At 34.2% G+C, this 25,141-nt stretch overlaps 4 protein-coding genes across 4 annotated transcripts; 2 read left to right on the forward strand and 2 right to left on the reverse strand.

Moving 5' to 3' along the window:
- Positions 1-9,957: 9,957 nt before the first annotated feature.
- On the forward strand, positions 9,958-11,871 carry LOC108991870 (uncharacterized acetyltransferase At3g50280-like). Its single transcript, XM_018966268.2, has one exon. The coding sequence runs from the start codon at positions 10,083-10,085 to the stop codon at positions 11,547-11,549; it is 1,467 nt and encodes a 488-aa protein (XP_018821813.1). The 5' UTR covers positions 9,958-10,082; the 3' UTR covers positions 11,550-11,871.
- Positions 11,872-12,278: 407 nt separating this feature from the next.
- LOC108991769 lies at positions 12,279-13,401 on the forward strand. Its single transcript, XM_035692016.1, has 2 exons — positions 12,279-12,401; positions 12,566-13,401. Exon 2 carries the CDS (start codon positions 12,638-12,640, stop codon positions 13,253-13,255), a length of 618 nt encoding a protein of 205 aa, XP_035547909.1. The 5' UTR covers positions 12,279-12,401; positions 12,566-12,637; the 3' UTR covers positions 13,256-13,401.
- A 2,053-nt stretch (positions 13,402-15,454) lies between these two features.
- On the reverse strand, positions 15,455-19,659 carry LOC108991816 (26S proteasome non-ATPase regulatory subunit 7 homolog A). The gene is made up of 10 exons (XM_018966205.2): positions 19,329-19,659; positions 19,077-19,169; positions 18,856-18,937; positions 17,920-18,016; positions 17,653-17,728; positions 17,439-17,497; positions 17,162-17,284; positions 16,244-16,301; positions 15,924-16,009; positions 15,455-15,810 (listed from the first exon to the last, which is right to left on the reverse strand). Exons 1-10 carry the CDS (start codon positions 19,513-19,515, stop codon positions 15,739-15,741), a joined length of 933 nt encoding a protein of 310 aa, XP_018821750.1. The 5' UTR covers positions 19,516-19,659; the 3' UTR covers positions 15,455-15,738.
- Positions 19,660-20,789: 1,130 nt separating this feature from the next.
- Positions 20,790-21,722, reverse strand: LOC108991820 (WUSCHEL-related homeobox 5-like). Its single transcript, XM_018966208.2, has 2 exons — positions 21,362-21,722; positions 20,790-21,148 (listed from the first exon to the last, which is right to left on the reverse strand). Exons 1-2 carry the CDS (start codon positions 21,711-21,713, stop codon positions 20,946-20,948), a joined length of 555 nt encoding a protein of 184 aa, XP_018821753.1. The 5' UTR covers positions 21,714-21,722; the 3' UTR covers positions 20,790-20,945.
- Positions 21,723-25,141: the final 3,419 nt, after the last annotated feature.

Consider the following 25,141-nt stretch of genomic DNA (forward strand, 5'->3'; position numbering starts at 1 on the left):
TCTTGAAAACATGCATGAATTTGGTTGAGTTACAGAGTCCTGGACGACGGCAATAATCATCATCATCATCATCATCATCATGTTGTCCTAATTTATTCTACAGTTTGTTCAAATGCGGCGTTACGTACCTACGCATTGATATTACTGATCTACCGTCCATCCATCCTATACTTTTGGCAGGTAGGCATATGCATGCCTATCGGGCTTGAAAAGTCGAGGGATATGCTTATTGGGCTATACATCTCAACTTTCAATGAATCAGATAGCATTCCCACGAACCAAACAAGAAAAAAGAATGGCTTCTTCCGTGGCATTTAGGACACTACTACTGCATCATGCTCAAGATTCGATAAGATCTGCAAAAAGTGTCCGCTTCTGCTGATTCAGATTTTCATTCTTCATTCTTTTCTTCTTTTTCTATTTTGTTTTTCCCATCATATCTTTAATTTCCTTCGATCGGTGACAATATTATTAAGTTGAGGGAAGGGTACTTAAAAGAGAAAGTACAGGATTATAAAGAATCTCAAAGTACTTAAGCTTTTGAAACACATTTAAAACGTGATATATTTTATCATACGACATTGACTATATATCGATCAAAGTAGCCTGCAAAAGCCAGACATGAAATCCAACTATATGAAAAAATTGTTGAGTGTCGAGAGTTGGGGGGGGGGGGGACTTGATTTATCAAGGCGGATGGACATAACAACCTATATATTAGAACCTTAGGCTCCGTTTGGATGGTAAAATGTGATGATGAGATAGTTTTAGATAAAAATTAAAAGTTGAATAAAATATTATTTTTTACTATTATTATTATTTTAAGATTTAAAAAAATTGAATTGTTTATTATATTTTATGTAAAAATTAAAAAAAATTATAATGATTAGATGAGATGAAATAAAACTGTTTAACTATTTTTATATCTAAACAAAATCTTAAGAAGCTCGATATAGCGTACGTATAAAAAAGTAGCCCTTAATTTCTACAAATATATATATTGAACAAGATTATGAATTTTCAAGGGGCCTCCTATTATTGAGTTTATGACAAAAGATGAACTATACTTTTCCTCTCTATATATTGATCAACTGAATCTCAAACATGTTGCTGAATTTTAAACTTATAATTCATTATAACACAATGAAATATGTGATTTTATTCTAATTGAATGATTAAATACATACATTCTTATAAACTCAAGCTTTTAGGCCAATTAGTGAGATAACACGATTTCAAGATAGTATTCATGAATTTGATTCCACTAATTAAGGAAAAGTCTTATGATGATTAATATTTTTTTGGCATTAATGTATCATGAGAAGGGTACAATAATATTATGATTCATCTCCCCTGATTTGCATCTCTCAACGTTGTATAAAAATTAGTGCAGCACGGTTGAGAGAGATATTTGGTGTAAGTGATGATCTGTAACACTGAAAGGAAAAGAAAAGCACTAAATATTAATAAAAGGGAAGAAAAAGTCCTTAACACCAAAAGCAAAGGCTAAATGATCACGAAAAAGAAAGGAAAAAGGATTAAATGCACATATTTTTATTCATTGTCATTGATTGAACGTATTTGGATGTTTGTGGAAATAATTACATGGCTGAGTCATTTTTGTGGGAGTTGAGTAATTGTGATGTACTTATTTTAAAAAACAATTAAATTTATTATTAAAAATTAATTTTTTTTATATAGATGATCTTATAATAATTATTTATTCTATTCTAAAATGAATATTTTACACATTCTATAACAGTATTAAATTCCAATGCATGTTAAAAACAAGAAAGTAACAAAAACAATAAATAAATGCAGAGCTTAGGCTTGGACCTACGACGGAGGTACTTGATGATCAGTGGATATATGTGTGCTTAACGACAGTTAACAGTTTGCTGAGGCGACGGGAAATGAGCACGTTCAGGCCATCTAGATTCTAGCATATCTACTATATATTAAATCTTTATAAAGTGGGGAAATCTTATCCTGGGAATGTCAATTTCTTCTGCAGTTGCCCGGACACTCATCAACCCCGGCCTCCACCCTCATCATTCTACCTTCTAGCAGCCTAGCTAGTACAAATAGATTGCGTTTGGACGTTAAATTTAATTAAAATTAAAATAAATTAAAAATTAAATAAAATATTATTTATATATTATTCGAAATCACCTTACTATTTAAATGTAATTTAAGTCAATTCATTATGTTCAATAAGAGAGTTAACAATTAAATACATTTTTTTTTTTTACTAAAAATTATAACCTTACAACTAATTTACAATTAATTTGCAACTCTATATGAAATATATGGTGATTTTATAATATTAAAATTTATTTTTAATAAAATGGTATGATTTTATTTATTATTTAAATATTAATTGTAAAATAGTTATAAAAGAATTGTAGATGTATCATTCCTTTTTTTATAATAAATATATTCTCTTTTCTTATATAGAAAAGTGTCATTTTCAGTGAGATTAATTCTTATGTTAATGAGATACATATACATATATAGATGTTTGCCATGTGTCGGACTTGAAACGGTTAGATTAATTTAAAGAGATTATTCACTAAAATATTGGATTAAATAGTTATCTTCCTTTATAAACTTTGTGAGTGAGACCCATTAGTTAAAAGAAGTTGAAAAGTAGTCTTACATCTATAAAATAAGATTTTATAAGATTAAATTTATAAATTGATGTTATTCGATATAATATATTAGATCTATTTTATAATCTAACGTATCATGTCAAGCTAGTTAGACGTATCACTCCTATGGTGCGAAAATTTGTTATGAAATATTGTAATGTTGAGAAATCCCGCACGGTTTATGAACAAATTCATCCTGATCTTTATAAAGAGTTATCCCACTTCTCCTATTAAATTTTTTATGGAAAGAATTATGTGTTTTTATATGGTATCAGAGCAGAGGTTCTGAGTTCGAATCATGATCCTACACTCTATCCCATTTAATTAAATATTCTATGTGTTGGGCCACTTATTGAGGGGGAGTCTGGTTCACACGTGAGGTGAAGGGTTAAGATATAAAATAAATAATAAAATCTACATTTTCTCATCAGTTTAAGCTTTTGAGACAAATTGTGATTTCACATGATATCAGATCAGCCAAGTTAAGCTATGACTGATAATGGACTTCTGCGACCTACCCACGATAATGGTACCGAAATTACCGGTCTACACGTGAGGGGGCGTGTTGAGAAGTCTCACACGGCTTAAGAACAAACTCATTTTAGTTTTTATAAGAAATTATCCTATTCCTCCTATTAAGTCTTTCATGAATAAAAAAAAAAAAAAGAAGATGTTTCTATATGTAAGAACAGGTCAATTAAACAGATCAATTTATAATTTGGGATTCGTTTCGGCCGGGATGAATTTGGTCGTCTGAACCTATCAGGAAAGAAGCATGCATGGATGGCCGGCCTTATGCCTCATTCAAAGAACGTCAACGGGAACACCCAATTAGCACAGTCCATATTCTGGTGCATGAATATTCACCCGCACTATAAACCCAAACTACCCAAATAATATAAATATATATATATATATATTTATATATATATATATAGTTTAGAGGGTCAAAGTTTTGACTTGTGCCGTCATACGGAAAGAGATTATTGGAGATGAAGTATGCCATTAACAAAAGAAGGTAGTAGGTACCATGCATGTATGGGGAAATTTTGTTAACTTTCCTCGAAGGTTCATTGCTTCGGCCTTCATGCGTGTCATCTATCAATTAAGTGGCAAAATTCTAAATTTCTTTTGCTCTCAGCCCCCATGATTTCTGTCTAGCTAGTGACTATATCATTTAAATAAAATCTATAGACTATAATATTCTAACTCTATTATGATAAGATGATATTGTTTACGAATTTTAAAAAAATTATTTTAAAAAGATAAAAGATAATTCGAGATAAAAGTGAAAATGTATATGCAGTAGCAATACTCATTAATCAATGAATCTTCATTCTTATTTTTAATGTCCAAATTTAGTTATATAAGAAGCAACACAGTTGAGAGCGCATAAATGGTGCATACATAGTTTTGGTTCTTTTATTATATGATGGTCGTTGTTTGAAGTAGAATAACCATTGCTGAAATTTCTGTTTGCAATAAATTAATAGCTGTTTGGAAAGCAGTAGTATACATTTTGGCTACAAAGTAATAGTATACATAACAAGTAGGGTTGAGCAAAAAAAAATTCGACTCCGAATCCGACTTTGCTCTGACTACAACAAAATGGAATCGGATTTCCTTTTAATTTTTCAATCGGAGTTAGAGTCGGAGGTGTTGTTGGACTGACTCCGATTTGGTCCTACTCCAACTTTATCCTCCGACTCTGACTTTTTCCTCTGACTCTGACTCCGATATTGTACATATGTTATACAAATATGTATTTATTTATATATTTATCATATATACTAGTATAGTTAGATAACTATAACTTATATAATTAAATTCAATAATATATTAGTATGAGCTAATTATTATAAAATAATATACTTATACTATAATATAAATAGACTAATGATAGTTTAGTATATGTAGACATCATAGTATTACTACCATATATAATCAAGTATAAAAATAAGTTAGACACTAGTATTTAAATAAGTCTAGTATAATAAGTTAATAACACATACTAATTTACAAAAGTATAATAGCATGTAATTAGACACTAGAAAGTCTAGTATATAATTAAGTTAGGAATAATCTAGACATTAATATAATAACATGTAATACTAATGTATAATAACATGTAATTAGACACTATATATAGTATAAGTCTTGTATAAAAATAAATAATTAGACACTAGTATAGAAACAACTAATAAGTCTAGTACAATAAGTTAAAAACGCAAAATACAAATTTAGTAAAGTATTATAACATGTAATTAGATACTAGAAATAATTATAGTATATAAATAAGTTATAAATAAGTTAGACACTAGTATAATATAATAACATGTAATACTATAATATAATAACATGTAATTAAACACTAAAAATAATATGTAATACTATAATATGATAACATGTAATATAAATCTAATATAAAAAAAAAGTTAGATTTTAGTATAAAAGTAAATTAATAGTGAATGATTTAGTTTTAATTTTTAATTTTTTCAAAAAATTGATATTTGAAAGCTCAAAACTCTATTTTAAATGAGCTAAATATGAAACTAAAAAAAAAAAAGATCGAAGCTAAAAGTCTAAATCTGACTCCGTTCCAACAAGTCGAAGTCGGAGTCGGATCAGAGTCTACACAAGTCAGAGTCGGAGTCTGATTTAGGAGAATCCGACTCTGACTAAGTCGATGCTCACTCCCAATAACAAGGAACATTGAAGGAAATAACTAGGTAAAACTAATCATCATCAATTGAATGTAGTAAGACTAGGTGTTAATTAAGTTTTGCAAAAGATTACTGAGCCTTCTCTTTTTGAAATGAAATTTTCTTCTGCTACAATATGGCAGATTGCAATTGACTGATTGAGGGTTCTCCAAACTTTCATCACTTGATCAGCCTTTTCTTTCTTTTCTTTTTTCCATTAGTTGATCTCTCTCTCTCTCTTCCCCCCAACATAATTTATCCTCTTTTTTTAATTTATTTTTTAAACTGCCCATGCATGCACCATTGCACTTGACTCATCTCAACCCTAGACATCCCATTCTGTTGACTTCATGATATGAAGGTCATGCATACATGCGCCACCAACCATGACGTGTGACCATCATGCGCCTCCTCATTTAATGGTTTCAAATCTAGAGTTGACCGGATTTTTTAGTTCCAAATTATGTGCTCCTGATCCACAAGTACTCCATTTACCGGCCATATTCCTCCATAAGGCACCAGCTTCCAACGCGTTCGAACTTCGTGTAGCTCTATCCTTGGGTGCTTAGCTTTCCTTCGACATTGATCTGTCACATTGATGCTCTATTTTCTCCAAAAATAGCTTTTGTTTGTCTGCTCCTTTCCAAGAATATTGCGAGCTAGGGGACACGAGATTGAAAGTATTAATTCAACGATCGACGTTGAATAATTTGCATACATATAATTTAGGAAAATTGATAAAAATACGTCACTTCTCACAATATTTTACAAAATAATATTTTAAAAAGAATGTTATTTTTATAAATTAACTTATAAAAATAATATCATTTTACCAAAATACCATTATTTTACAATATATATTGTAAAATATGTTGTGTACATATCATTAGTCATAATTTAAATCCTCCGAACCTACAGTGTATTTCTCGATAAAATCTGTATATATAAGGGACTACTCCAATTAACGTTAGCCTCCTTAATTCACTTTGGCCAAGTAGTACTATGGATCGAACCGTACAATTTAATTGGTACCATTTTCCCATTTATTCTTATTTTCTGTACTATATGATGTATTGTTTGTTCTTAGGTGGTGCTACTCTCACCAAGGGAAGCCGAGGAACAACTATTTTTCTTAAAATATTTTTTTAAACACCTTAAACATATAAAAAAAAATGATGTATTGTTTGTTCCTTGTTCTTATATGTTTGTTGGGTGGTTCACTCCCTAGCTTATGTGTTTTTCTTTTATTTAAATTGCCCATTAATTAAGAGAAATGGGAGTTGCAATTGCATACGTAGATATTTGCCACGAACCTCCTTTTGAGACCAGAAACAAAATTCATTTACTACAATATTACAAATTCAAAGAACTTTTTTTTTGTTTGTTTGTTTGTTTTGAACGAATTCAAAGAACCTTAAACAAACACATCAGGGATGGATGTGGTTCCACTAGGTAGCAAGGACATATAAAAACTGATCATACGGATCAGTTTCGTGGCTGGACTTGAGCTGGAAGACACGTGGCCGGTGCTAAATTTCAGTTGAGTACTACTTCCTGATTAGACGAAGCATGGCATACGGCCTGTAACTCAAGTTGGTCTTGAACTGTCTGTCATACACGTGGAAAATGCCAAAGGTACACACACTGCAAAGACTGGATTTATACAGAGTTATGCTACAGAGCCGACAAATCAGAAATGACGGTTTGCGGGAGATTCTCGCGAGTTAACCGACCTTTTCTATAAATCAGATAATCTCGTAAGTAGCTAGCTAGCTAGCTAGGCTGTATTTTAAATGGGTTTTTATATTTATAATAAATTACATGCGATATTAATAATAATATTGGTTATTAAAAAAATATCCCTAATTAATTTTGCTGATCAAGACAGTTAATGAGTATTATAAGCTAAACAGTTAAGATTCTAAACGCCGGCCATTCTTGGGATTTGGAGAATGATTGACAGCCAACATACAGAACGTAAAAAGTCGGCGTACGTTCCTAATTATTTATGAGTAATTAAATCTTGCATGAGGAAATTTGGTTTGTCGTGGAATCTTCTCTAACCTTATTTTATATATACCCCTTCCAATTGACAAAGCATACTGCTTGATTACGCAAACTTTAATTTGCTATTTAATCTTATTTTATTTAATTAACAGATCATATACATGATATATTAATTAGTAAAATGCGAAAGATATATATAGTACGTACGTAGTACCCAAAAGCCATATCGTTCAAATGATATATAGGTAATAATTTTGTCCCCCGTTTTTTTTTTTTAAATGATTTGCCATAAATCACATGTTTTTATAAATTAAAGTGATCGAAAGATTATATACTCTTTTGTTAATTTTCTCCCACCATCATAGATAATCTTCTAAATATGAGTAAGGGTAAATTAGTGTAAGAATATATTAATTAAGATCACGTATTTGCTGAGACTCTGAGTTTGTGATCTATGATTAATAATATATATTATATTTATAGGAATTATAAGGTGGTCGTAATATCTTATGCCATTGCTATGTAACGTGATGTTTCTTTTTAGTGTATCCGATAAAAATAAAAATAAAAATAAAAATATATTGGTAGGTATTTTAATAATTGTATGAAGATTAATTGTCGCATTATGGCAGAAGATATGGTCTCCCCAGTATATATCATCAGAGGGATCCAAATATATATGGAGACAAGTGGCCAAGTGGAATTCTATCACTCTTATATATATATTTTGACCCGCACGTAGATTTTTCTCGACATTTTGGGCAAATGACATCCTTAATTATAAGATTGTAATTACATACAGAAAATATCTAATTTAATGCTAATAAAATAAGAAATGGATGCGTATAATCTCATGATGGTATGTACACTTTAGTGGGATACTCTGAGATTCGAAGAAAAAATCTTAAGAGATTCGATCTGTGTTAATCTCCATATATACTACTCATCATGTATATATGCATAGTACCGTCAAAAAATCTGAGTGCACTCTCACACTATTATAAATCTCTAGCTCGGTCTAATTAAATGATCAAGACCATGATTTCTATAAAATGGCCACTTGTTGCATGCCTGCACCCCCATCATTTTCGTATGAATGCCATTTTCCACGTGGATATATGAATGATGTTACAGGTGTCATTAAAATATAAATTAAGGAGGCAGATAAGACAAATTCCTGGTCTCATTTTTCCAGCTTGAGGATAACTGTCCCATTTTTCCACCCTTTACTTGGGCAATATTCTAATTATTAGATTCACACTCTCGTCTACCTTATCCATGCTTTCCGTGATTGTCAAAATAGATCTGTACGTTTTTTCATGCTAACTGCAGCTAGGCCTTTGTAAAAAAACCAGTACTGTGCCTAAATAAAAAATGATTTCAAGAACTAATTAATTATTAAAAATGTCAAGTGGATCGGGCAAATCTATTTGATTTTGGCCTAGGCTAGGCCTTCTTGATAAAGGACCACATATGTCTTATAATATTATATTTAGGGGGGCCAACTTGATCCATCATATGTAGAAAATGAGATACGTTTGTGGATATATATATACATATTTATGAATTAATCTTCTTATCAATTACTATTCACTATCTCACACCCTATATCTTATAAAAAAGAAAGAAAAAATTATTAGGTGTAGAGTATGGGATGAATAGTACTAGCTGATGTATAGTGTATATATATATATATATATATATATATATATATATAATCGTGAGATACTTGCTAGCTAGCTAGCCAATATGATAACATTTGTCTCCCTTAATCCTCGACTTCTTGTATTCTACTCCTCTTATTATAAAAAGAAAGAAGATCTAAATATTACTATCTTATTTTACATAGATTTTAAATCTTAGATAATACGTATATATATAATTAATTAGAAATATTAATAGCACGAGCACACACACACACACACACACATATATATATATAACTATGATTTCTTTTTATCATTTTATAACCTGCATATTCCTCATCCATTCGTTATTTATCTTTATAATCAATAATATCTTACAAATATGAGTTCTTGCCATTTGGAGACAAAATATCCATGCATCTTCTGGTGTTAATGTGTAGCAATTTCCACATAATGATCATGGCTTTCGTAAGTAATATACATGAATTGAAGTAAGTGATCAGCTAATTTGCAGAGCATTTTATTCACAGCTATTTATACTTCACGTTATTTTATATGTATAGTCCCATGCATGCACAAAAGAAATAATTAACTTCCGGCCAATTTTAAACAATGTGTATATATATACGCACACACAAAATAACAAAATAAATTAATGCGATACATAAATAAAAAGCATACCGTTGCGTATAGAAGCACAGGGTCACGTGGTGCCAATTATCGTAGCCTACGAATAGCGACCATCAAGAAAAATTCAGAATCGAAGTACCGGATTACAACCCAACACCAAATAAATCATAAAAGAATATTATAAGGAAAACAAAGGCAATCAATAAAATAGAATAAAGGAAAATAGTATACCATTACCCCCCCTCGATCGGTAAAGTGCATGAACCCAACCTCACCTTCGCCCCTATATATACCACTCCCGACTCCTCCCTCCTTCCTCACTCGCAATTACACCCAGCGAGCGAGGGCCAGAGAAAGCCGCATTCTTCTCGATCTATTAATCATAAATACCCACATTCTTAGAAAAACTCCCCAAAAAACTTACGTAGTACTCCATTCTGAAAATCATGCCTTGCTCTACAGGTTTCTCTTCTCCTACTCTACTATCCAAATGCACTGTGTCTCCGGACCAAAAGTCCACGCTCGGAGACCTCATGCTCTCCGTCTCAGACCTCCCCATGCTCTCCGTCCACTACATCCAGAAGGGTGGCCTCTTCACCCGCCCTCCTATCCCCATTGATTCCCTTATCTCTCTCCTCAAACTGAGTCTCTCTCAAACTCTCTCTCACTTCCCGCCTCTCGCTGGTCGATTGAGGACAGACTCCGATGGCTACGTCTATATCACGTGCAACGACGCCGGGGTCGACTTTATCCATGCCACCGCTACTAGTTTGTCCGTTCGTGACCTCTTGGCTCCGACCCATGTGCCTGACTGCATTAAGGAGTTCTTCGCTTTTGACCGAACCGTGAGCTACGAAGGCCATTTCAAACCCCTATTGGCTGTGCAGGTCACGGAGCTCGCTGATGGCGTTTTCATTGGTTGCGCTGTGAACCACACGGTCACTGATGGCACGTCGTTTTGGAATTTCTTCAACACCTTCGCTGAGTTGTCTCGTGGGGTCAGGAGGATCTCGAAGCAAGCGGACTTCAGCCGTAGCTCGCCATTGATTTCGTCGGCAGTGCTGAGATTACCAGAGGGTGGTCCAAAGGTCACCTTCTCCACCAACGAGCTGTTACGTGAAAGAATTTTTAGCTTCAGCAGAGAAACACTTCTGAAGCTGAAAGCAAGGACCAACAATCGGAAATGCATCGATAACGTCGATGTCGACGCAGTAGAGCTGTTGGGAAAACAGAGCAACGACCCTTTCCTAAATAACAACAACGGCAAGGTGACGAAGATTCTTGAAAACTGGTTCAAGAACACCGTGTCTAAATCGAAAAACGACACGGAGTCGAACAAAAACAAAACCATGGAAATTTCATCGTTTCAGTCACTCTCTGCACTTCTCTGGCGTGCGGTGACCCGTGCGAGGAAATTGCCCTCTAACAAGGCGACGACTTTCAGAATGGCAGTGAATTGCCGTCACAGGCTGGAGCCGAAGATGGATCCGTACTACTTCGGGAATGCAATTCAAAGCAGTCCGACTATTGCGTCAGCAGGTGACGTGTTATCTCGGGATCTGCGCTGGTGCGCAGAGCAACTCAACAAAAATGTGATAGCCCACGACGACACTATGGTGCGCCGCTACGTAGAGAATTGGGAGAGCGATCCGAAGTGTTTCCCGCTAGGAAACTTTGATGGTGCATCAATCACGATGGGTAGCTCCGCGAGATTTCCGATGTACGACATCAACTTCGGGTGGGGAAGGCCTTTGGCGGTTCGGAGTGGTAGGGCCAACAAATTTGACGGGAAGATATCGGCGTTTCCGGGGAGAGAAGGTGGTGGAAGCGTTGATCTTGAGGTGGTTTTGGCGGCGGATACGATGGCGGCGCTCGAGTCGGATTCAGAGTTCATGCAATATGTGTCCTATTAATCTAAAAAGGAAAAAAACCAAAGATAGTTTTGGCTTGGCATGCTTAATGGTATATGCTCTGGATATGACAAAATCATGTCAACTTTGAAAAATGCAATATGTGGGTCTCGTCTCATGTTGTTTGGGGGAAAAGAGTTATGTTGGGGTACTAAACGATCAAATGCGTAAAAAATGTGACTGATGGGTCAAGTAGAGTACTGTGGGAGGATGAGGTGTGGAGACTACTGGCCTGTAGCGTTTCGTTTGCTTGTTTATTTTGTGACATAAATTTAGTTTCTAATTAATGTTCTGTACTTTCTTGCCTTTTTCTGTTTTTTGTCTCAAAACTGAATTTATAAGAATCGGTCCGGTCCTCTTTAATTACTCTAAAAATTGAAGAAAACCTATCCTCCGAGTGATAATCTTGCTTGGAATTCTTATCCCATGACATGATTTGTTTTTGAAAATTTTTTTTATGTAATTATTTGAGGCTTTCATTAATTAAAAATATATTTATTTAAAATTATTTTTAAAATATATTATTTGTTCAAATACATAAAAAAAACCATAGGAAAGTTTAAGATTTTGTACGACTTCGGTTTTGGTAAGACATGCTACCCCAAAATTTATTCTAAAAAAATCCAATTTTCACAACAAGGCCTAAAACGAATACGTACACAATAGACAGCCCAACCATATTTAGCTTGGGCCAACTGACCCCAATTTAAAGCCGTCCTAAATCTTATAAATCCAAAGGGATTTTTACGGTGAGAGGGTCGACGACGACGAAGACGACTCAGATCTATGCCGGGAAAATACGAAGTTACGGATCTCCCCTCCACCCTCTCATCAGTCAACACAATATCTCCCCTGGTAACAGTCCGTTTCGTCTTACTTTGATCTTTAAATTATTTTGACCATTGATTTAGTCCTAAGTTTTGGATTCGTTTTGGTTTCTTATGATATGGGTAGTTGTGATGTTTAGCTGACAATCAACAATTTGAAATCGTTGAGGTAAGCTGTTTCTATTTTGGTAGGGGGGTTTTGCATGCTGTTAATGGTTGGAGTTTGATCAAGAATGCGATGCCTCTTCAAACTAACTGCAAGTTATGGAACTGTCAAAGAAGATGAAGAGGGGGTATCTTTTGAAGAATTCAATCGCTTTTGTGTGCGTTGTTGTGTCTGTCTGTTGCCTTTTGGTTGTTATCATTTCGATGCTTCGGGTTCCTGAAGTACCTGTTGAAAGTAGGGCAGTTGGGTTGTACCGAGCTAAGAAATTGGGAAAACTTCCCGAGAGTGAGAAGATTATAGGGAGGTTTGGGGAGATGATGATGGAGATGTTGCCTGAGGATCTTGCTTTTACTGTCTTTGTCCCTTCCCAGAAAGCTTTCGAGCGTGATTTGAGGCTACGGGTGAATGATAGTATGGTGGGGGAGAAGATGAATGATACGTATGCTATAGTTTCTCGGATATTGGGTTTCTCAGCTGTTCCTCGGACTCTTTCATCGGTTACGGTACCATTTGACAGGGAGGTCTCTTACGATTCAATTTCTGGGTTTACGTTGTACATTTCAAAAGATACAGATGGGATGCTAGTAGTTAACAGGATTCGGTCAGAAAGGGTTGATCTTAGAAAGGGAGAGATTGTTGTCCATCTTATGGATGGAGTCGTCATGGATGCTGAGTTCGAGCAATCGGTTCGAGCTGATTACAATGAAGAAGAATGACTGGAAATGACCCATCAGAGCTTAAAAATTTGAGAGCTGCTGCGTTAACAAAGAAATTACATAAAAGTAAATTTACAAATTAATGTAATTTCATAAAATCTATTAGATCTACTTTACAATAAAAATAACGTTATAATTTGATGCATCATATCAAATCATATTAGTTTGTGATTTATTTTTGTGTAATTTTTTATGACTAAAAGTATTTCCCTAAAAATTTTATGTCAACGATTAGGTGATTCTAGGTTCACCTGAATGGAAAATGATCAAGCAAATAGGTTTCTAACTCAGAGAGATAAGTATTAGCCGGACGAGGATAAAACATGAGAATTTAGAATCACCAAATGTCATTCCGTTTATTTTCTTGTCAAAAAAGAAAGAATAGGTTCAGTTTTTTGGGACAAGTGTTATTTTTTAAAACTATTGAGATACATGTTTTATCTTTTGCAAGTAAAAAATAATGTATGATGCATCTTATGTTATATTTATCTTGCTGATTGATAATAGTTTCAATTTTAGGCGGAGCTTCTGGGCATGGATAAGAAAGTTCTCTTCTTTTTCTTTTTCTTTTTTTTTTCAAAAAAAATTATTATTAGTTATTATTATTAAAGTGGTAACATCCGTTGAGAATTTCTAGCATCAATTAATATTCACTGTCCAATGGCCATCTCACTCTGTTGGGGATATACAGGAGTGAATCCTACAGAGAAAAATGAATTAGTTCTAGTTTCTTGGTAGGGAAAGCTTCCCGTCGAGTGGGATCAGAACGATCTTCTGTTGGCTGCTTAGTAACTCTTGGATCAAACTTTGCCAACAGTAAAATGAGATGGTAGTAAGATAGTGATTTAGATTCTAACCTTATCCAATGTAATAGGTATGATAACTGGCATCATGGCATGACCTTGAAAGCTATGCGGGCTTTCTAATCCAACGGAAAATATATACTACGTGCGAGCTTTTGATTATGGGCGACATAACACCATCAAACAAAAATTATATGGATTGAATTTAAACAAGTCTCAAATAAAATAGTCATATTTTGAATTTATTTAAATTTGATTTGATTTTGGTGGACTTCAGTTTAAAAAATAATAATATTTTATTTTTGAGTCGTGTAAAAATCCTAATGAAATGCAATCTACATACCAAGTAGGCAACAAGGTCCAATTGCCTTAGATCATTAGTAATGGACTAGCCAAATGTCAATGCAAATCTAAACTTTAGTTAGATGTGAGAAAAAACATTCATTTTAGACTAGCCAATGGTCCAAAACTTAAGACTTGATGAATAGTAAATCTTAAGTCCTCTCCAAATATGGCTAGTTACTATTCACAATAGAAAGCAATATTTAATTATTTCATCACTTTTCTCTCTTTGAATGGTAAAACATGCATGACATGCACATTATTTCTACTGATTGATAGAGTAAACATATTATTCCTACAAAGTATGAAAATCTAAAAAATATATAAATTATATTTGTAAATAAAAAAATAAAAAATAAAATATTATATTATTATTTTAATTTTATAATAGCTAGTTCAACGTAGACTCATCTAGTCAAAAATTGATATTATAGCTAAAAATTAAGATTCTAGCTAAATTTTAAACTTGGTAATAACTAGACCATTACCAATACTCTAACAGGTTACCAACTCGCAATAAAAGCAATTGAGTCCCTGAAAGATAGTGCAAGGCAAGTAACAACGTTAAGAGGGCTTTTACTTGTAAACCGGTGTATGAAACATTCCCTCAATGTTGTTTCAGTCTTGGGATTCTTAGTGTGTGTTTAGATATAGAAGTGAGTTGAATTGAATTGAATTAAGATGATAAAATATTATTATTATTTTAAAAATTGAAAAAATTAAATTATTTATTATATTTTGTATTCAAATTTAAAAAAATTATAATAATAAATTGAGATAAATTTGACAACCAAACTCACCCTGGTAAGTGATTTCCCTAATGCTTTTACTCGGTGGATCATCATGAGATGACAAGACTTTATTTGTAAAATATTTGAATTTTGAATTTTTTTTTTATAAGTCAAATCTTGTCATGTCAACGACACACAGAATGTGTGCTTTACGTATAAATAGATTTTTTCTTAATTCAGGACGTCTATTTGCTAAAAGATAAGATTTATGTCATAATTGCAAAAATGACAATTTCTCTAATGACATGAGAGTCGAGGACGAATGAAATGGAAGGAGAAGCACTTTAAACGAAATAGCATTCGAATGACCAATCAATGAACATCTTTGTCATCAACCTGCGAATTAAGACGGCATTGAAGTACACAGGAAACACTGGCTCATCAGGACCCTAGTAAACCCAAGGACCGACCAAAGTAGATAAATGTCCATGTGTACCCCAAGCTGGCCAGCTAAAGTCACCAAGATTCGGATTTTAAAATTCATTCAGTACTCAGAAATAAACAATGAATCCCCCTCAAAAATCCAAGCATGATGAGATCTATATATCTAGCTTCCAGCTGTAGCTGGTACAGCAACTGGCTTTGAGTCTTCTGCTTTCTCGTGTTCTTTATTGAGGATCTGAAATCATACAAGATAAGTTTAAGCCATTAGGGCAAGATTTTGGGACAAGAGATGCTAATATTAAAATAATGTTTTAAATTCTAATATTAGACTTGAGAAGTGTATCTTGCCTTGTTGTTGATCAGGTTGTGAAGAGCGATCACGCTTCGGATAAGGGAAGAGAGATATATAACCAACATCATATCATTCGTTTTCACTGCACAATAAGGGCATCACTCAACAATCTAAAGATAAAAATGAAAACCGCAGCACTCCAGCAAACAGTTAATCGAGAAAACATGGGATCGGACCAAATATTTGCTCTTGTTCCCCTTTTATTTTATTTTTCTTTGATACATTGATCCCCTCCTTTTGTATCTTTAATTCTCATTAAGGCAAATCTTGATTAAAAAAAGCACCCAGCGAATTAAACAGGAGAGTGTAAGTTAACCTGAAAAACCCTTGATCAACTCAGCCACATTGAGATTTGGCAGTAGATTGAACACATCCTACAAGTATTTTGAAAAGATACAGACAAAAGATCATCATTCACTGCAACAGAAAATCATAAAATATGCAAACGATCAAAATAATTTCATCAGTAAAATTGATTGGTGGCGACCAGTAAAAATGTAGGGCGAATAACTAATTGCGGTAAGGGCAGAGACAAATTCAGAGTATCAAACTTAGAAGCAGCCGGCCACAAATTCCTAAATAATTATACGGGATTAGTTTGAGTACTCAAGATGAACATATGTTGCCAATATATAGCATAAAGCACACGAGAACCATAAGCAAATGTGAAATGGTAAGTGGTAACTAAAAAAAACACAATATATGGCATTGAATTCTGGATAAAGATCATTGAACTAAAAATCATGATTATTCACCCAAAAATCAATGCATCGGCAACAGAAGAAAAGTGGACAAAGCAAATATGTCAAGAAAATAGCAAGAACCCCAGGTTCATGGTTTATTGCTTTTGAAAAAATCAATATCATATTGTAAAAGGTAAATATTCAAAAAGCACAATCAATAGACACAGGCAGTTATGGCCCTGAATGAACGTAACATATACAGTTCATATACAGTTTTGACAAGTGAAGTCTTCTATCTGGTTTACTCTCTAGTGGGGGGGTCCAAAGGGCCAGGGCCCTGCCTTGTGAGGTTTCATGTCATTAAAAATAAATAAAAAGTTTCACCATGACTTTATAACCTCCATCCTGCACTAACAGAAGGGGAAGGAGCCATTTGGCTTACCCATTTTTATGCTGAACGATTTTGCTAATATATTCAAACACTATTTAGAGTATGTGTTGATCAAACGAGTCCAAGATCAGGCCTATCTGTCAGGAAACTAGGAACGAACCTGTAAATGGTAAAGAATCTCGTGGTTTAATGGGATCTTTCCATCAATAACAAGGTCAAGATAACCCTGTATCTCTCTAAGCCTGGCATCCAAACCCTTCAGTGCTGCTAGCTTCCCAGTCACCTGCACAAAACAAAAGATGCTAAGATTTTGTCCCCTGCCCACCCCGCCCCCACGGGGTTGAAAAAACAAGAAATGGTAAAAAAACACAAACACAGACATAAAAAGTGTGCACGCACGCACGCACACAACAGAGAGAAAGAGAGTCGAGATAAACCTCTGTCGCAAGGGTGCTAATGGTGGTATCTTTCACATCCCTAAGCAGGTGTTCCACTCCTATGATAGGGACAGGTAGAATGTGTGTTAATAAACTTAAAAAAGAAGAAGAAGAAGAAGAAGGAAAAAAAAAAACTTTTTTTCGTCATAATATACTTAATAAAATCAAAGCAGCAAAAATAAATGCAGCTCGGCTTTATGTTTAATGACCATACCAATTTCCTCAACTTCATGGGCAGCAATTTCTGAAGGCACATGAACAAACACCTTCTGGCTTTTCTGTGTGGCGTTCTGTAAACATATAAAACTCTCAGATAATTTTCATAGAACATACGAATCGAGTCTTAAACAAAAGTTGCTTTGGCCATTAAAGGAAACGGATATACTAGAGCTGTGCTGATAGCAGCTTAATATGAGAAGACATTTTTTTACAAGTAATATAATAATATGACAAGACCTAAAAAAAATAAGTTGTGGTCTACCTCTTTAACTTCTTCAACAGCATAGTAGGCTTTTGTTGGTATTCCCAGTTCCTTGGGTTGGACATCAATTATGACCAGGACAGGATTCGGAACATAGCTGCAATACAAGAAATTGTTATTAATGCTGGGTGGAGGAAGAAAACCTATGGAAAAATATAACTATTTACATAGAGAAGAAAGGCAAACGCTCATGCTCGAATGCATAACTGCGGGGCACCTATCTCCCCAGCATGGCACTATCAAATGCATGTTAGGAGGAAAAAGGGGGATATAGAAGCTCAATTTTCTAAGATACAGATGCTACATGGAGAAAATCTGAGGAAGAAAGAGTACAGAAACTCATATCCAAGATTGAAACGATACAATTATCAAGCAAAGAAAATATCAACTAGTGATCTACATGCAAATTAAGGGTAATAAATCCTTCTAACTAGTTGTGAACCATATTAATTTGTTTTTTTTAATAAGAAGATTTATTGATCCTGATAATTAGGCATAGCCCAAGCACACAAGTGGTATACAAAAGATAAATACCTAACTACAGACTACGAACAAAAAAAAGCATACAAGTCATTAAAATTAGCCCCCTCTAATACAATTGCCTTAGCCCAAAGTAACAAAGAGTCAAAAATAAGTCTCTAATCCCCCCAATGAGCGTCCTCTATATTAATTTGTGCACGAACCATAACCAGAAGAATTACAAGTCAAAAAGAAAATCGATAATTAGTAGCTCCGCAACCTTCTAGGAAGATCAAATGATAAGGCGCATTCAAAATAGGTAAGGGCATAGAAGGTAAAGGGGAAAGAAAATGAAGAAAAAGCAAAAGTTAGGGCACAAAAACGTAAAGGTGAAGACGAACAAAATGCAAATAAAAATGTGAGAAACACGAACAAAAATGTAAAATTACTCGGGAAATTACAATTTGGTAATCTTACTTATTAAACAATCCATGAATATCCAGGTCATTTTCCCGCAGCTTTGGACCAGTGCTATACCATCCTACAACATGCTCCTTGGCTGAAAAAATAAATTAATAAACTTTTAACAACTACCTGGGGTATGCCTATTCCTCATCAATAAGATCCTTAATTACTGATTAAAAAAACTACTGGTTATCTGAAATAACGGGACCAAAAATTTAGATTAGAAGCAATACCATTTATTCTCTTGAACATGGAAAACATTGATTCATGGTAGTTGTGGTCAAGAAACCAGATGCTTGGATCCTTTTCATCTTCTTCAAATGGTACTGTGGATAAAAATTTACATTAGCAAAAGGTTCAGAAAAGAAGACAATCTAAGCAGCAGTAATTATAGCCATTATTTTCCATAGACTTAAATATACGAATTTGAAAATCTCCAGATCCAAGGAAATTGAATAAGAAGCAGGTATTATAGAGAAACCTGCCTGCATAGCTGTTAGAGACATCGACGGTGCCTTTGAAGGTGGAACCGAGCAAAACCCCTACTACGCGTTTACGAGTGTCCTTGGCGACCCTGTTGTAGTTGTCGACGATGCTGAGCAGTACCAGAGGATGTACTATCACCTTCTCTATGGGTCTCGCCGCTATTTGCTGCGTCTTTATCACATCCATTCCGCTTCGATTTCGAGTTTCACAGATTGCTTCTTCCCCAGGAAACCCCTGCAGCACTCGCCGTATAAATTGCTTTTGATTGCCTTGTCGGTCGCTCTTTCTCCCTCAAAGAAGACTTCAAACATAAAGAACTCCGATCGGGTTATTGGTTGGGCCTAATACATGGGCTGGTCTTTTATAAGCCCGAGGCGTGGATTAGAGCCCTAATCTGGCTTTTAGCATGGGCCTTATAGAGAAAAAGTTGGGTGGGATCTTTTCTTTTTTTGAGAAAAGTCTGTCTGACTCGAATAGAAAGCTTGAGATTAAACTTAAATCACTTTGAGATATCAGCCGGGACAAATAAAAATTTGGGCATGAAGAAAAGGGATTTCTTCTTATTTTATTCAAAATCTTATATAATCGCCATATTATTTTTAGTAATTACAGTTGTGAGTGTATAAACATCATGTAATTATTTTTAAAAAAATAAATAAATATAAAATTTATATAAAAAAAAATTAATTTTTTATTAATAGATCTTACTCTTTTTTAAAATGATTATACAGTACTTTACGTACTCTACGATTACATGTAACCTTAGTCTTATTAATAACGTGAGAATAATGTTATTAATTTTAATCATCAAGTCTAGTCGAGACCACGTGGTTAAAAGTCAAATTCACATGATGATATATATATATAGTACGCTGTACATCGTCGGTGGTGCATCCTGATATGTGTTCTCTGATCTGCGAATTAAAATTAAAATCGAACTGGGCGCATGATCACGTACGTGTATCTAATTATCTGACATTACCGAAGCTCAATAGCAGACGTAGTAGTTCGTACAATGCAAAGCCACGTTTCAAGTATTGTCTATGAAACTAATGAGAAACAGTACTGTCCTTAATTATAATTAAGATTGATCAAGGAATTTAATAACGTCGTCTAAGAGGGAGATAGACATCTAATTATAACAGATTCGAAGTTCAAACATTAACGTTGGTGCAGATCTCAATGTTGACCTACGGTTGGCAAACGCATAATAAAAATTCGAACTTTATTAATTGGTAGCAGCCCCGCTAGCTCAACGACCCGTTTCTACCATTATATATGTTTATGGAGTACCCCGACGTACAACACTTTTCTAATGACGAGAGGAAAACTCCAATTTCCGAGCGTACAAATATCCAACAGAGTAAACACAGAGAGATAAAACAATGTTTTTACGAGCATGCAGAGAAGAATGTCGAAGCATTTTCAATAATTTAAAAAAGAGAAGAATCTATTGCTACGTAAAACTTTCATGAGCTACAACTTTTGACCGTTTATCCATTTCTTTCCCCCAGCTTCTTTCTAAACCTAAATATTTCCCCCGGAAATACACGACCAATGATTCCAAGAGAACATTTTCCTTTCCCCCCCACATGCAAAGATTCGAAGCTTGTAATTTACAGAAAACTTAAACGCAGATCCAATGGTGAGTGCTCCATTTCTGTCCCAATCTTGTATGAAAAGCCTGTAATCTCCTTGTAATCATTTGCATGTAGTCTCAGCTTCTCGGACTCAGGATCGAAAGAATTTAATGGGAAAAGTTGGAGGGTCTCAATCACTGATCTTTCGGGCTCGGAATACCGATTCATGTCGGTGAAATCTGCGAAATATAGTGTAACAAGATGAGTAAATTAAACATAAGCACAAGTTAGACAGTCCTGGTGCATATATACAATAGTAGGATCATATAGACCTAAAAGGAGTAATTAATGCTGAGTTTGTTTCTTCAAAACAATGAGTACTGAAGAAAAGAATTGCTTATTTTGACAGAAAGACAAATAATTACTTCGTATTCCTAGATGCTTAAACGTACGTTTTACAGATGAAATCTTCTCGTCCTGGAGGATCAAATCCTTTTCATCAATGCAGGATACTCTACGCCGCTTCTGTCTTTCCCTAGCCTTATGGTTCTGGAACCAGTAAAAGACGTTCTTACTCTCAATCTTACCATAAAAGCTAAGCTGAGTGGATATCTTCTGAATTTGATCAGTGCTCGGGGTTCGAAGTCCGGACCTGAACAGATCAGTCAGAACTTTAACCTGTTCAGAGGTCGGATTCCAACGCCCACACTTAGTTCCAGTAGTACTTCCATTACCACCACCACCACCACCACCACGAACACTTCCTGCTTTAAGGCAAAAGGCTGACATTCCGGCCTCCTCCATCTCTCAGCTTCAAATGCTTTTAAGCACTTCTGTCTGATATAAACTTTCGCTCTGAGCTTCTGAACTGAAAAGAAGCGAGTACTTCGTGTGCATATATAATACCATGTATGAATAATTTATTTGAAACTTCCTTTGTGTGGTTTGTTTTCTTTTGTTATTCATGTATCAGAGATCAATGAATAGCTGAATTTACCCATTTTTTATTCCAGTTTGCTTTGATTTTAGGGAATATGAGATTGTATTGTTCGGATCTTTTCCGTGTCTTTTCCCGGATTTTTGTGCTGAGTGATAGAAATAGAGAGACAAGCGTAAAAGCTGCCACTGTTGAACGTTTCGGTCTGCGAGCAGACAATATGTAAGTTTCACTAGTTATAATTAAATTATTTGTCGTATATTAAAATCTGTGAACTCCTTGAGTTCATACATATAAATTTGTGTATATATAGATAGGGTTGTTTGTGTTTTTCAGTAAAGTTTGCACTTGCTTCTATTATATATGACTCAATATGTATAAAAAAATATGGTCATGAGTAGACTAATCTAGTTAGTCCAACCCCACCAAGACATCCGAGTAATCCAAGCTTTGTTTTTAAACAAGTGTGTGTCTGCTAAAGATCATATAGAATTGTTCAAATTTCATATAATATCTTAAGTGGGTGTTAGCCTAAAAGAGATTGATGCAAGTGAAAGTCAAAGTTCCACACTGTCCGATTAGGTTTGGACGGTTCTGATCACGACAGACTGACAGAGATACTCATTTTGGTTGACCATGCAATGGGTACAGCTCAGTCAAAAATTTAAAGGTTGGGTTAAACCTTCTTTTAAGAATATGGGAACATAAACTAATAGACAACAAAGCCACCAAATAGAGATTTGGGATAGACAACTCATGACCAACCAAAGGGGGAGCAACTCGGCTTTTCTCATGTCATGTGGCTCCTGTCTTAGGCCAACCACATGCATTTTTTTAAGTCATCCATCTTTTGGTTCGAAAATTAGGCAACTTCTTTAATTTGTTTAGATAAAATTTTGGGAACCTAAAATATTTAAGGATATATATATATTTTTTATTTTGATTATAGGTCATGACTAGCTAGGTGAAGTGATCTTTTATCTTTTTTCTTCTTTTTTTTTTTTTTTTTTTGAAATAAGCTAGGTGAAGTGATCTGATTGTAAGTGGCAAGTATATTCTATTTTAACCAGCTTGTCCTTAATTAAGGAAGAATTAGTTTTAAATAAAGTTTTTGAGAATGGTGAGGTAGAGACACTCTTTTTTTTTTTTTTTTTTTAGAAATTGTCATCATTCATTCATTAAGAAACTTATATCTATAAGTGGATACATTTTGGGATGTCCTCATATTAAATATGACACCATAAATTATTAAAATAATGTATTTAAAACTCTACAGTACATTATTTCTTTTTATAATTGATATGGTCTTTATTACTGCTGATACTCTCTACAGACAAACGTCCAAGAAATAACTTAACCTCACCCTTCATAAAAGGAGATGACTTAACTTCTATAGACAAAAATTCGAAAGACAAACTCTGCAAACTCATCGCACTTGCAATAGCTTATGCGGGATGTGAAATAAGAACATTCGGAAACTTTGATCTTTTCATATGAAATTAGGCTAGTTTGATATGTCAGTACTCAAAACTATCATAGAGTTAAATAAATAAAGTCGTGTAGAAGGTTTTTTGTTTTATTAAGTGTCGTTAAAGAAAATGTTTTATTTGGAAACATGTGCATGCATGGGATATACCGATCGACATATCTTTTACATACGTGGTTGATATGTTAGATTAAGAAAATTATAATTTTATAATATGTAAGATGTAAATTAGAACATGAGAAAATTTATAATATGAGAAAATTATATTTTACTAAAAAAACATTGCTTGTTTTATCAATTGTTATAAAACTTCGTCGACCCATGTAACTATTAGGAGAAATTGCACGTATTAGTACAAGTAATATTGAAAAGTGATAACAGCAATTATTTTTATTTTTTAGAGGGATTTATATATCGAAAAAATAACTATCATAAAGAATATAAAGTACAGCGGGAAATTTGTTGTGCGCACAATTTCTACAATTCCCGAGGGGTTCTTATTCACGGGCGTGAAATTTGTCTGCTTGTACTTTGGCACGACGCTTTGCCATTGATCTAACGCCTAGCAAGGACTTTGTCTCAATAAAATAAGAGAACCCATTCTAAAATTATTTTATTTTGCAGGTGGCCGTATACCCATTTCAACAACGCAGCATCTGTTTGTGAATTTCCTTATTATCCGTATCGCTTTATAATAATATAATAATTTGTCCGTCTATTCACACTCATTTGGTGCTACCAGCTCATAGAGGACGCTCCGGAAACTGAGCTTCCTGTGTTCTTTTATTTAAACCTAAACCGATTATTTATCATATTGCTTAATTCACATCTGATTGTTTTTACAAATTATGATAATCTGAAAATAATTATCAATTAAAACTCCATCCGTGAAGTATTTTCTTGGTGATATTTTAAATAAATTCAAAGAAATCAATTAAATATCAAAATTTCATAGGGAAAAAAAAAATCAATCGCAGATTGCCTGGTCGAGAGTGAGAAAAGAAAAAAATTAAGCTATTTTAATTTATGAATTTTTTTGTGATTAGAATATTGTCGTGTTTGCCTGTCCTTACTGCTTGTCCACGTATCATCTCACTGCAACTATACATTTTCTTAACGTCGAGAGAGAGAGTGAGTAAGGTGGGGGGTTCCAACTTCCGACAGGGAAGAAGGAGGAAAATGTTATTCAGTGAGATTCGAGAAGTCTAGGCTACAACCGGGCACGCGTGAAATCTAGGCCGCCCCATATTTCTTGTCTTCTGCAACTTTTCTTCGGTCTCCACCACGTTTGTCTACTTGTACATTAACAGGAGTTAAAGTTTCCACTTCCTCCGTCCGGACAAAAAGGCAAAAGCACTTATCATCGTCCCTCCCATTCATTCATCCAATGACAGCATGATCATGGGAAATTTCTGAAGCACCAATGCTAACGAACTCCCAATCAGAATAAGTGGAAAGACCCCAAGAGTGGGCAAAACATGCAAGTATTCAGTTAAATGTAAATAAATTTTTGAATTTCCGCACATGTTATATCATTATGTTAATAGTACGTTTAAAAAGTAAAAACTACGTAGATGAGTGTATTTTATTCCCTTATTAGGCCCCGCCCCAACCTGAAAGTGCATCATTTGTGTAATATATATATATATATATATATATAGACAGTTTATAGTTGTGTGATAATGAGTAGTTTCTATCAGTTTCATAAGTGATGACACTTCTTTTCTATTCAATCCGGTCCCATTATCGTCCGATGACAACCATTTTCTTCAATTTCTGGTCGATCCTCACCAAAAATAATTAGTCAGA

The sequence above is a fragment of the Juglans regia genome, chromosome 7 (assembly GCF_001411555.2).
Source record: "Juglans regia cultivar Chandler chromosome 7, Walnut 2.0, whole genome shotgun sequence".
NCBI lineage: Eukaryota > Viridiplantae > Streptophyta > Magnoliopsida > Fagales > Juglandaceae > Juglans > Juglans regia.

Excerpts from the sequence above, each read along its gene's own strand:
- LOC108991870 (XM_018966268.2), top strand. The coding sequence starts at position 10,083 with ATGCCTTGCTCTACAGGTTTCTCTTCTCCTACTCTACTATCCAAATGC.
- LOC108991769 (XM_035692016.1), top strand. The coding sequence starts at position 12,638 with ATGGAACTGTCAAAGAAGATGAAGAGGGGGTATCTTTTGAAGAATTCA.
- LOC108991816 (XM_018966205.2), bottom strand. The coding sequence starts at position 19,515 with ATGGATGTGATAAAGACGCAGCAAATAGCGGCGAGACCCATAGAGAAG. Across the intron at positions 18,017-18,855 it reads ATTCATGGATTGTTTAATAA|CTATGTTCCGAATCCTGTCC; the intron begins GTAAGATTACCA and ends CTTGTATTGCAG. Across the intron at positions 17,498-17,652 it reads CCATGAAGTTGAGGAAATTG|GAGTGGAACACCTGCTTAGG; the intron begins GTATGGTCATTA and ends TCCCTATCATAG.
- LOC108991820 (XM_018966208.2), bottom strand. The coding sequence starts at position 21,713 with ATGGAGGAGGCCGGAATGTCAGCCTTTTGCCTTAAAGCAGGAAGTGTT. Across the intron at positions 21,149-21,361 it reads GAAGATTTCATCTGTAAAAC|ATTTCACCGACATGAATCGG; the intron begins GTACGTTTAAGC and ends TATATTTCGCAG.